The sequence below is a fragment of the Theropithecus gelada genome, chromosome 12, assembly GCF_003255815.1.
Source record: "Theropithecus gelada isolate Dixy chromosome 12, Tgel_1.0, whole genome shotgun sequence".
Lineage (NCBI taxonomy): Eukaryota > Metazoa > Chordata > Mammalia > Primates > Cercopithecidae > Theropithecus > Theropithecus gelada.
The window spans coordinates 41,727,086-41,740,842 of NC_037680.1; the positions used below are offsets into that span (position 1 = coordinate 41,727,086).

General features: G+C 38.2%; 1 protein-coding gene across 3 annotated transcripts in view; it reads left to right on the top strand.

Moving 5' to 3' along the window:
- SCN2A (sodium voltage-gated channel alpha subunit 2) overlaps positions 1-13,757 on the top strand; it is a 164,915-nt gene that overhangs the window by 80,027 nt on the left and 71,131 nt on the right. For all 3 annotated transcript variants that reach the window (XM_025404934.1, XM_025404933.1, XM_025404932.1), the window contains exons 12-13: positions 7,862-8,206; positions 11,664-11,796. In XM_025404934.1, the coding sequence (XP_025260719.1) occupies positions 7,862-8,206; positions 11,664-11,796 (478 nt within the window). The remainder of the gene's footprint in view (positions 1-7,861; positions 8,207-11,663; positions 11,797-13,757) is intronic.

Sequence of the window (13,757 nt, forward strand, 5' to 3'; positions counted from 1 at the left end):
ATAAAACTAATTCTAGGCAAAATAGTGAAGGCTGATAAAGCTAGGCTCTGTCCTTTCTTTTTCTGTATGTTTTGCTCATAGATATGATATTCTCCCAGCAGCCTCTTCTTCATACTTCTACATACCTCCATTTCCCAGCTAGTTGGGTATTATAAGCAATCACTGACTTAGAAGAAGTGGCATGGCTGGCTCAATTTGATACTTGTTTCTTAAGCAGTCTCTATATAAAAATAGAGTTAAAGACTTTATTTTGCTTGATAAAGAAATAGTCAAACAAATGTCTAAGAGGATGGAGAGGGAGACAGAAAAAGACAGAGAGAAAGGGAGAGAAAGGGAAAGGCGGGGGAAGAGAAAAGGAAGAAGGGAGGTGAGACAGAAAACCCTGAAATCACACCAACCCCATTTTGCAAGCCCTGAAAGTAATACTGAAAATGTCAAACCAGATAGAAGTACTTAACCTTGGTATAGTAATGGAGGGCCCATTGTGTCTGTTAGATTTTTAAGAGTTCGAGACCCCAAAATATTAGGAATTATTGTTTTGTGATGACATGATTATGTTGGTAACAATCTCTGTGTTTGTATTGAAAAACTACACAATGTAGGCCTTTACTGCAAGATTATAATTTCTTTAGCAGAGTAAGTGGACATATGAAATGTTTCTTAGACTCTGATTTGACTTAGTGTGGTAGAAAGGGGAGAAGAAAGTCAAGAATGTAATCTCTAATCAAGTTTCAAGATAATCTGGATTTTTGAAATCTTTATAAGGTACAATTGACCTTAAATTATTACTTTATTATTTATTTGTGATAAGCTACGGGTTTTGCTTTTTAAAGATTCACTTAGTATGCGGAATATTTCTTACTGGCCATCTTTTTTGTGTGTTACAGCCTTTGATTACTATGCATTTATGTAATGAATGTCAGCAATAGAAGTTGATGCTAATGGATGGGGCACAATCATTTCTCATATAGCTGTCACATGTAAACTATGTTTTAGTATAGCTTAATTCATCCATGATCCTTGAGAAACATGCAAATTTATAACTTATTTTCTTCCAACCTTTCTATGGCTCCAGTTGAACGGGGTCCTGGCAGTTAAAATATAAACTCTTACTAAAAGCAATAGAAACATTCTTCATGGCAAAGCATGTATTGTTTGCCTTTCTTTTTCAGCTAATGATGAGCAGTATGTCACACATCCTGTAAATCCAGTAACTGTTATATCCTCATAGCTAATTCAAAGTCCCTTGTTAGAGGAGAGAAAGGAGACACAAAAGAAGATGGATAGTCTAACAGCAGTTTTAAAAAATAACTACTTGTATGGAAAACAAAAAAAGAAAATATGCATTTTGCTAATGTAGTTAATAGGATAAAAATCATGGGAACAACAAAAGGAGAGATGACTTCTGTCGTGGGAGCCGTAAGTCTCCTTAGAAGTGGTTCTTACAATAAATAACGAATAGAATCACATAAGATAGTGTTTAACATTTACAGACATTTAATAGACACTAAGTTATTATTGAGAAACAGTAATTCTTTAGCTGGAAAGAAAATAAAAAACATACTTATTGGTCAGTGTATTACTCTGTTTTCATGCTGCTGATAAAGGCATACCCAAGACTGGGCAATTTAGCAAAGAAAGAAGTTTAAATGGACTTACAGTTCCATGTGGCTGGCAAAGCCTCACAATCGTGGCAGAAGGCAAAGAGGAGCAAGTCACATCTTACTAGGATGGTGGCAGGCAAAGACAGAGTGAGAGCCAAGCAAAAGAAGTTTCTCCCTGTAAAACTATCAGATCTCATGAGACCCATTCACTACCACAAGAACAGTATGGGGAAAACCACCACCATGATTTAACTATCTCCCACCAGGTCCCTCCCACAACAGTGGGAATTATGGGAAATATAACTCAAGGTGAGATCTGGGTGGGGACACAGCCAAACCATGTCATTCCACCCTGGCCCCTCCCAAATCTCATGTCCTCACATTTCAAAATGAATAATGCCTTCCCAACAGTCCCCCAAAGTCTTAATTCATTTAAGCATTAATTCAGAAGTCCACAGTCCAAACAAAGCTTCCTCAGAGACAAGGCAAGTCCCTTCCACCTGAGTCAGAAAAATAAAAAACAAGTGAGTTACTTCCTAGATACAATGGGGATACCGGCATTGGCTAAATACAGTCATTCCAAATGGGAGAAATTGGCCCAAAAAAAGGGGCTGCAGGCCCCATACAAGTTCAAAATCCAGCAGGGCAGTCAAATCTTAAAGTTCCAAAATGATCTCCTTTGACTCCATGGCTCACATCCAGGTTATGCTGATGCAAGAGGTGAGTTCCCATGGTCTTGAGAAGCACCACTCCTGTTGCTTTGCAGGGTATAGCTTCCCTCCTGACTACTTCCATGGACGGGCTGGTGTTGAATGTCTGTGACTTTTCCAGGTGCACAGTGCAAGCTATTGGTGGATCTGTTATTCTCAGGTCTGGAGGACAGTGACTGTCTTCTCACAGCTCCACCAGGCAGTGCCCCAGTAGGGATCCTGTGGCAGGGCTCTGACCCCACATTTCCTTTCCTCACTGCCTCATAGCAGAGGTTCTCCATGAGAGCCCCACCCCTGTGGCAAACTTCTGCCTGTAGATCCAGGCATTTCTATACATCCTCTGAAATCTAGGCAGATATTCCCAAATCCCAATTCTTGACTTCTGTGCACTGGCAGGCTCAACACCATGTGGAAACTGCCAAGGCTTGAGGCTTGCACCCTCTGAAGCCATGGGCCTAGCTCTACATTTGCCCCTTTCAGTCACAGCTGGAGTCACAGGGATGCATGGCACCAAGTTCCTAGGCTGCACACAGCATGGGACCTTGGACCCAGCACATGAAACCACTTTTTCCTCCTAGACCTCAGGGACTGTGATGAGAGGGGCTGGCACAAAGATCTCTGACATGTCCTGGAGACATTTTCTCCATTGTCTTGGGGATTAATATTCAGCTCCTCATTACTTATGCAAATTTCTACAACCTGCTTGAATTCTTTTCAGAAAATGGGATTTTCTTTTCTGTCACATTGTCAGGCTGCAAATTTTCCAAACTTTTATGCTCTGCTTCCCTTATGAAACTGAATGCCTTTAGTAGCACCCAAGTCACCTCTTGAATGCTTTACTGCTTAGACCTTTCTTCTGCCAAATACTCTAAATCATCTCTCCCAAGTTCAAAGTTCCACAAATCTCTAGGACAGGAGCAAAATGCTGCCAGTATCTTTACTAAAATATAACAAGAGTCACCTTTGGTCCACTTTCCAACAAGTTCCTCATCTCCGTCTGAGACCATCTCAGCCTGGACCTTATTGTCCATATCACTATCAGGCTTTTGATCAAAGCCATTCAATAAGTCTCTAGGAAGTTCCAAACTTTCTCACATTTTCCTGTGTTCTTTTGAGTCCTTCAAACTGGTCCATCCTCTGCCTGTTACCCGGTTCCAAAGTTGCTTCCACATTTTGCATATCTTTTCAGCAGCACCCCACTGCTGGTATCAATTTATTATATTAATCTGTCTTCATGCTGCTGATAAAGACATACCTGAGACTGGGCAATTTACCAAAGAAAGACATTTAATTGGACTTACAGTTTCATGTGGCCAAGGAAGCCTCACAATCATGGAAGAAGGCAAAGAGGAGCAAGTCACATCTTACACAGATGGTGACAGGCAAAGAGAGGGTGAGAGCTGAGCGAAAGGGATTTCTCCCCTTAAAACCATGAGATCTCTGAGAACGGACAGACTGTCTGCTCAAGTGGGTCCCTGACCCTCGAGTAGCCTAACTGGGAGATATTCCCCACTGGGGGCAGACTGACACCACACAGCTCACACGGCTGGGTACACCTGTGAGATGAAGCTTCCAGAGGAATGATCAGAAAACAACATTTGCTGTTCAGCAATATTCACTCTTCTGCAGCCTCTGCTGCTGATACCCAGGCAAACAGGGTCTGGAGTAGACCTCGAGGAAACTCCAGCAGACCTGCAGCTGAGGGTCCTGACTGTTAGAAGGAAAAATAACAAACAGAAAGGACATCCACACCAAAACCCCATCTGTACTTCACCATCATCAAAGACCAAAGGTAGATAAAACCACAAAAATGGAGAAAAAGCAGTACAGAAAAGCTGGAAATTCTAAAAATCAGACCATCTCTCCCCCTCCAAAGGAACGCAGCTCCTCGCCAGCAATGGAACAAAGCTGGATGGAGAATGACTTTGGCGAGTTGAGAGAAGAAGACTTCAGACAATCAAACTTCTACAAGCTAAAGGAGGAATTACGAACCCAGTGCAAGGAAACTAAAAACCTTGAAAAAAGATTTGACGAATGGCTAACTAGAATAACCAATGTGGAGAAATCCACAAACGAACTGATAGAGATGAAAACCATGACATGAGAACTATGTGACAAATGCACAAGCTTCAGTAACTGACTTGATCAACTGGAAGAAAGGTATCAGTGATTGAAGATCAAATGAATGAAATGAAGCAAGAACAGAAGTTTAGAGAAAAAAGAGTAAAAAGAAATGAACAAAGCCTCCAGGAAATATGGGACTATGTGAAAAGACCAAATCTACGTCTGATTGGTGTACCTGAAAGTGACAGGGAGAATGGAACCAAGTTAGAAAACACTCTTCAGGATATTATCCAGGAGAACTTCCCCAACCTAGCAAGGCAAGCCAACATACAATTTCAGGGAATACAGAAAATGCCACAAAGATACTCCTCGAGAAGAGCAACTCCAAGACACATAATTGTCAGATTCACCAAAGTTGAAATGAAGGAAAAAATATTAAGGGCAGCCAGAGAGAAAGGTCAGGTTACCCACAAAGGGAAGCCCATCAGACTAACAGCAGATCTCAGCAGAAACTCTATAAGCCAAAAGAACAAAGCTGGAGGCATCATGCTACCTGACTTCAAACTATACTACAAGGCTACAGTAACCAAAACAGCATGGTACTGGTACCAAAACAGAGATATAGATCAACGGAACAGAAGAGAGCCCTCAGAAATAATACCACACATCTACAACCATCTTATCTTTGACAAACCTGACAAAAACAAGAAATGGGGAAAGGATTCCCTATTTAATAATGGTGCTGGGAAAACTGGCTAGTCATAAGTAGAAAGCTGAAACTGGATCCCTTCCTTACACCTTATACAAAAGTTAATTCAAGATAGATTAGAGACTTAAATATTAGACCTAAAACCATAAAAACCCTAGAAGAAAACCTAGGCAATACCATTCAGGACATAGGCATTGGCAAGGACTTCGTGTCTAAAATACCAAAAGCAATGGCAACAAAAGCCAAAATTGACAAATGGGATCTAATTAAACTAAAGAGCTTCTGCACAGCAAAAGAAACTACCATCAGAGTGAACAGGCAACCTACAGAATGGGAGAAAAGTTTTGCAGTCTACTCATCTGACAAAGGGCTAATATCCAGAACCTACAAAGAACTCAAATTTACAAGAAAAAAACAAACAACCCCATCAAAAAGTGGACAACGGATATGAACAGACATTTCTCAAAAGAAGACATTTATGCAGCCAACAGAGACATGAAAAAATGCTCATCATCACTGGCCATCAGAGAAATGCAAATCAAAACCACAATGAGGTACCATCTCACACCAGTTAGAATTGCCATCATTGAAATATCAGGAAACAACAGGTGCTGGAGAAGCTGTGGAGAAATAGGAACCCTTTTACACTGTTGGTGGGACTGTAAACTAGTTCAACCATTGTGGAAGACAGTGTGGCAACTCCTCAAGGATCTAGACCTAGAAATACCATTTGACCCAGCCATCCCATTACTGGGTATATACCCAAAGGATTATAAATCATGCTGCTATAAAGACACATGCACATGTATATTTATTGTGGCACTATTCACAATAGCAAAGACTTGGAACCAACCCAAATGTCCATGAATGACAGACTGGATTAAGAAAATGTGGCACATATACCCCATGGAATACTATGCAAACATAAAAAAGGATGAGTTCATGTCCTTTGTAGGGACAGGGATGCAACTGGAAACCATCATTCTCAGCAAACTATCAGAAGAACAGAAAACCAAACACTGCATGTTCTCACTCATAGGTGAGAACTGAACAATGAGAACACTTGGTCACAGGAAGGGGAACATCACACACTGGGGCCTGTTGTGGGGAGGGGGGAGTGGGGAGGGATAGCATTAGGAGATATACCTAATGTAAATGATGAGTTAATGGGTGCAACACACCAACATGGCACATGTATACATATCTAACAAGCCTGCACTTTGTGCACATGTACCCTAGAACTTAAAGTATAATAAAAAAGAAAATAAATTAAAGAAAAAAAAACCCCCGTGAGATCTCATGAGGCTTATTCACTAACACGAGAACAGTATGGAGAAAACTGATACTATGATTCAACTTTTTCCCACCAGGTCCCTCTCCCAACAATGGAAATTATGGGAGATACAACTCAAGATGAGATCTGGGTGGGGACACAGCCAAACCATATTAGTCAGGAATATGAAAACCTAGATATTAGTAGATATAAAATAATGGTTTTAATTGGTTTTAAACCCTTGGAGAGGAAAAGATCAAACCAGTAATACTTAAATGATGAAGTTAGTATTCTTTCTATTAATAATTACATAAATCCAATGCAAGCTGGCTCAAGTAAAAAAGAGAATGTATTAGATGGTGTAAATTATGTCTGTGAGTAGCTTTAAGAATGGTTGCATCTAGAAACTCAAGACATGTTACCATGACCATGTCTTTTTCCACCATATCTGAATCCAGGTTCCTCCCACATGGTGGCAAGATGTCACTGCAACTCCAAACTTAGAGCCAATATATTTAGCAGTCTTAAGTGAAAAAGCACCATTTCCTCAACAGTTGTAAAAGACAGGGATATCTTTCAATTGACCAAGCAGGATTTCATGACCATCTTTAAATTATGTATAGAATACACTGATTGACTAGGCCTGGGACATTGCCTGGGACATTGGGAGACCCTAACCTCAATTCCTGCTGCATCCAGGAATTGAAGTTAGTGTCTCCCAGATTACCTGGTCTGAGAGTTGAGGAGCATTTCTCAAGGCTAAAAAGGGTACTGATATATATATAAAAAAAAATTAAAATGATTGTGATCGGACTCTTAGTGAAAACTTAGTTTTTGTAAATATTGCCCTCAGATATCTTGAGACAGAGACAAAATGGTGAAAATTGAGGAATAAATCATACAGTTATTTCAGCTTGATTTAATTTATTCATGAAGACCATCATAAAATATGCAAAGGGAAGTGGAGAAGCTGCCCCTTGTACTATAATTAAACATCCCTACTAGCAAGATTAATTATATTTCCTCCATGGTAAGATCTGCATCAGGGCGTGGTCACTAGTGAGCTCTTACTGGCTATATTTTTGACTTCAGAGGATCTAAAGGTAGGTTTGTGTTTAATTGTTTTCCATTGGGTTGTTAACTGAAATTAACTTCTAAGGAAGGGTCTATCAAAAATATCATTTCTAATGCCAATAAGAGGACAAAACATTATGGGGACAATTCTAGCTATGTTGAGGTACGGGTAGAGTAGAAGAAAAGAGAGCAGAAGATGAAAAATGGAGGAAGGAGAAAAAGCAAGAGTGAAATAGAAAAGGTGAACCTTGTAGAAAGTAACAAAATGCCACCAGCAGTCATCAGAGGGGCCCTTGGTTCTGCGTGTCCAATGACTTATCCTTGCGTAAGTCAATGACTATGACACAGTGAATCAAATTCTGTTTTTCAGAATGCCAGCTCTTAATTCTGTTCATCTGGTTTTTGTTTCTTCTCTTGTTATTCATAGTCCTTACTGAGCATCCGTGGCTCCCTTTTCTCTCCAAGACGCAACAGTAGGGCTAGTCTTTTCAGCTTCAGAGGTCGAACAAAGGACATTGGCTCTGAGAATGACTTTGCTGATGATGAGCACAGCACCTTTGAGGACAATGACAGCCGAAGAGACTCTCTGTTCGTGCCGCACAGACATGGAGAACGGCGCCACAGCAATGTCAGCCAGGCCAGTCGTGCCTCCAGGGTGCTCCCCATCCTGCCCATGAATGGGAAGATGCATAGCGCTGTGGACTGCAACGGTGTGGTCTCCCTGGTCGGGGGCCCTTCTACCCTCACATCTGCCGGGCAGCTCCTACCAGAGGTGAGGCCAATTAAAATTGCAGCTGATGGGAAGAGAGTTGTGACTGGTGCAGGCAGGAGTGTTTTTCCATTTCCAAATCTAAGAATTTGTTGAGTTTGTTGCCCAAAGGCTGGGAGTTTGTTCAATCAAGCTATTATCTTGTAAAATTGTTCTATTCAGACTTTTCTACAAAGTAATTAAAAACTTAGGTTGGCTGTCAGAGAATATAATTAGAAGTAATCTTTCATCATTATTACTATGGTATGAAACTCGCCAAAAAGCAAAGCAACAATTTATCAAGCATGATGTTTGATTAATATAGTTAAATTAAATCCAAGGAAATTAATGTTCATAAATTAAATAAATACTTAAGGATTTTGTGATGGTTGTTCATTTAAAAGATTTGAATACTTCCACTTGCAGTAGATACTATTACTAAGTAGATTTAAATCTCATAGTACAAGATTGCCTCTCTTTGCAGGTCAGAGTGTTGTAACCTTTTTAGCAACCACTCTAATGATCCCAACCATTGTAAATTTGTGTAGTGAAGAACCACTCAAAAAGTACCTGGTATGGAATCATGGGTTGTCATTTTTAGAGCAGATTCCAATTTTTATATTATTATCATAAACTCTTATTGTAAACAAAGTGGCCCAAAATCAATCACATGGAAAAGGATTTCAACTACATACTAGACATTTATAGGGCTATATTATTGAAATTTACTTCATAAGCCATAAGATGCCTTTAATGTTGGTATTTTTTTATTATACTTTAAGTTCTAGGGTACATGTACTGGAACCAGCCCAAATGTCCATCAGTGATAGACTGGATTAAGAAAATGTGGCACATATACACCATGGAATACTATGCAGCCATAATGTTGGTATTAAATACTTGATTGTTTTTATAGCGTTTAAAAGGTCTTCTTATGATTTTTTTGTTTTTTACATAGCTCCATTTATTATCATTGGACAAGCTCTTTGAGCCACATTAAAATGATATGGAGTTCGCTTTCAGTTACCTAATGGTGGAGCTTCTTATCTTGGATTATAAAATACCCATTATCTTCTTCACATTTTTTGCATGGCCTCTCCCCACCTCCTTCTACCAGAGAAGTGTCCAGGTATCCTGGAGTCAGGTTGAACCATGAGAAAAGTAGAACTTTATAGTGGAGGAACCAGGAAGAATGAAAAGAGAACATCAGTTCTTCTTAAAAAATGATAGTAGCTAACCATGTACCAGACACTGTCCAGAACACTTTACATGTGTTAAGTCATTTAACCCATAACAACCCTTTTTGATAGTTAGTAATATTATCCCAATTTTGCAGAGGAGGAAACTCAGGCTTGTGCATGGTGGAGCTAAGATTTGACCCCAGTTATGCTGGTTACTGAACCTACATTCTACCGACACTGAAATATTGCCTCCCATTGAGTTATTTTTAATTTTTTTAAATTGAAAAGAAGAGATGGTTAAGGAAATAAATACATAAACACTTTCATTTTAACCAGTGTTTCCCAAAATATACTTCACTTTCATACTACTTACATCAGAATCTCATGGGATGCTTCTTAAAACTAGAGATTCCTGTGCCTACCCAGACCTATTCAGACCAAAACACTGATGAGAAAATGTCTGGGAATCTTCTTCCTTAACAAGCATCCCACATAATTCTATACATAACAAAATATGTTTATCACTGATCTTGATAAATGTTAATTGGGTAAATAAAAGCAAATCTGCAATTACCATGCGTGAACACAGAGAGACTGTCAGTCTGTCAGAAATTATTTAGCATTTATCAATAATTATTATAAATCTCCTGTCCTATCAGAGAGGATGGCACAAATCTCTGAAGGCAAAGTTGGGGCCAGCTTGAAACAAAGCTTCATGTGATCCCTTTATTTCCTGCTTCCTCAACTTCATTCTTTAATCTTAGAATCTTAGGTGCTTTGGGGCAGGGCACTGTACTATTGAAAAGTTGAGATGAAGGTACAGACAAATGAAGTAGGCTTTTGGAGAATGCAGAGGGGAAATGACAATAGAAAATAAATAGCTATGGGCAAATGACACCCTTGAAAGCACATAATTTCCTGTACTTTACACATAAATTCAATTGAGACAATTTAACTTAAGAAAGAATTTTCTTTGTAGTGTCATTAGCAGTTTTGGAATCTATTTGAAAATTAGACAAATCTAGGTTTGTACATGTGCTTCTGTGTAGAACAGAAGGGACTAGATGATCTCCATGTGATCCTATTGTTTTTCTCCTTAAACCTTTGCCTCTCTCTGACAAGCTAAAGTATTTTAAATTCTGAGAGGCACCCTTTTGATTAAAAGAGTTTTATTTTTAGAGAGAGGTTATTCTTTTCTTACTAATTTTCTTTTTTACCTTAAAATTAATTTTAGAATGATATATATGAATGTTTATGACCATTAGTGACAATCATATGCACTGAGTGGAAATTTTGGTTTTGAATATGTATGCATTAAAATAATTCAGCTTACAAAAGATAAAATACTGCTAATTGTTCACACCATAATACGATGTGACCAAAATAAATAATATTTTGATCATATTATTATATTTTGATCATATTGTTCAAAATTCTCAAATAGGGAAAATCCTCAAATAAATGAAACTTTTTAATTTATTATTAACACTGAGGACTGCATTTGAAATTCTTTAGTTTTACGTTTTTTTCCCCTGTGATAATTAACATCGTTTGATCTCCTGAAGTAGGAATAAAATTTCGCCCATGTTGAAATCCTGATGAGTTTATTCTGCAATAGGAGATGATCAGATCACTGTCTCATTACTAAAAATCATAATCCCCCACGTTGGTATTACCTCCTTAAATTAGAGTCTCAGTGCCAAGGGTGGATTGTTTTGTGAATTAAGTTGTTTTTTTAATATAGGGCAAAGTTATAGATTAGTTCTAAAATTTAGTTTTGTAATGAGGAATGTTGGGAAATGTTACCTGTCTCTAATGAATGAAGGCATTTGAAAGCTGGAATTCACATTTTCGGGGAACTAGTACAGATGCATGTTAAGGAAACTTTCAAACCTTTTTCTTCATATATTAAACTACCTGAATATATGTCTATAAAGATCTAAAAACTCAACCTGAGTGAAAATTAAGAAACAATATTTTCGGTTTGAAGTCCTCAGTAGGACTGGCTGAAATGCTAAAAGGCTATCTGTCCAGTAGTAGACCTGGTACCTCCAGCCCAAATCCCTGGGATGCAGGAATAGGAAAGCCCATCTTGACAAACTCAAGCCTTCCTAAAAGCTGAAAATCTGGTGGACTTTCAAATACTCTCCAATAATTATAATTCCAACAATATCTTAGTGAGCTTTTTACATCTGAGAAAGCATGGTGTATATTTAGTTAAACAACACCCATTATAGGAATGCTTTGGGCTTTGCTGCTTTCAAAAATAGTGGTTATTTCGTCTGAAATTCTATTTTTAGGGCACGACTACTGAAACAGAAATAAGAAAGAGACGGTCCAGTTCTTATCATGTTTCCATGGATTTACTGGAAGATCCTACATCAAGGCAAAGAGCAATGAGTATAGCCAGCATTTTGACCAACACCATGGAAGGTATGTCAAAAGTCCTGCATCATAGTTACTTGGTGCTTTGGTAATGATAAAAAAACACTTCACAAATTTCAATAAAATACTTCCTGACTTGATATTGTATCATCATTATACATTTTACTAAGTAAAAGTAAAATCTGTGCACAACTCATGGATTCTATTATCTTCCATAGATTTTTTATATTTAGCTTCCAGAAAGTTGCTGCAAATTTAAGGTATATTTTGAACACCACTTTCATACATTAAATTCTAAACACTGAAACTTGTGCGCATGTCATTGAAAAGAGTAATGATAAATGCTTATCCTTATGATGATGCTAAGCCATTTGGATTGTATTAACTGCTTGAGACACAGTTATAGAATCCTATGACTTAACCAGAAATATAAATTAAAAATGTGAATTAGGGTTTAATATTAACTTCCTTGAAGCAAAGTGTTTAAAATTTCATAGTCCTACTTTTGCCTTTCTCTGACTAGATTCTTACAATATATCAGCTTTCTCTTTAGTTGCAGATTTTATCTGAATAGTTAACATAATGTTTAGCACTCTGGATCTCAGAATGCCAAAATAAAGACTTTGGGGACAACTTAATCTGTGATCAATTTCTGGCTCTGCCATATGTTAAATGTGTTAATTTGTGACTTTGAATTTCAGTCTCCTCATCAGTAAAGTGTGGATGATGATGTTTAGGCATAAGGTTGTTGAATGAATTAAATAAGTCTTCTTAGATAAAACACTGACGTATTTGGCATGCAGAAAACAGTTAATAAATATTATCATTATTAGTTGTTTTGTTGTTATTTTTGTTAATTCACATGTTTTTGCCTTTCCATACTGTAAGAGAATTCAAACAACTATCAACTTCAACTACTTGGAAAACATTTTCATGTAAAATGTATTCTATCCCCCTTCCTTGCCCTCCTATTCTCTCCTCTCCCTATCTCTTCACAAACCTTCTCCCTTGTATCCCTTCCCAGGGATGTGTGTGAGTGTGTGTGTGTGTGTGTGTGTGTGTGTGTGTAGATGTGTCAAAGGAGAAGAGAAAAGGTGAATGAAAGCAAAAGAGAGCAAGCATACACATCCCTTTCTTATTAATAATTAGATTTTCTCTTGAGATTGGATAGACTCTTGGAATAATTCTTTTCCAGTCTGTATGCAAAGATCCCATAATATTATTAATACCAATACGAAAAGTCACAGCTAGAAAAAACTCACAGTGTAGATGACTGTGTACATCACAGACAAGTCAGTATTACAAGACCCAATTTTCATAATGTCCTAATGCAGTATCAGAAACCTTTTCACTGATTTCAATGGAATATTAAACTCTAGTACGTTCTTCCCCAACCTCGCCTGCGTTAGCCTGCACTCCCTCTTCCCCCCAGCTGCCAGTAGCTTGCTCCTCCCTATCCCTCCAGGTAAATCTTTTGAAGATTGTCTGGCCTTCCGCTCCTTGCCATAGCAAAACCACTGAAAGGAAGCTGCCAGTGGTTCTGCTACCGATGTCAGCAGCATGTCTGCTCCCTAAAGCAGGAAGTAGAGAAGGAGACAGGGTAAGTCTCAATCAACAGTCATGCTTTGCACTTCTCATAGCATTAAGTTTGAGCTAAATAAGGCATTACTTACAAAACCTCAAATATCCACAAGATTGGACTTGCCAACTAGTTAAGATTTGGAGTTCAAAATAAATGCACCCACACATCTCTCCATGAAACTATGTGACATGGAGTTGCTTAGGATGGAAAGGATATTCTAGGAATAAGTGCAACCTAGGAAGCTGAAGACTGAGAGTGTTTTCGTTTTATTATCTGCAGAGCTTTCGACTTTGTATATTTGTGAGAAATGATGGCCAAGTTTTTATTCTGCTTTTATCAGTTATCTAGAATGAAAACTGACTTTTCTTTATTCAATTGTATGTAGACACGTTGAGTGTGACATTGGTCAAGGTTGGTTGTTAGCAAT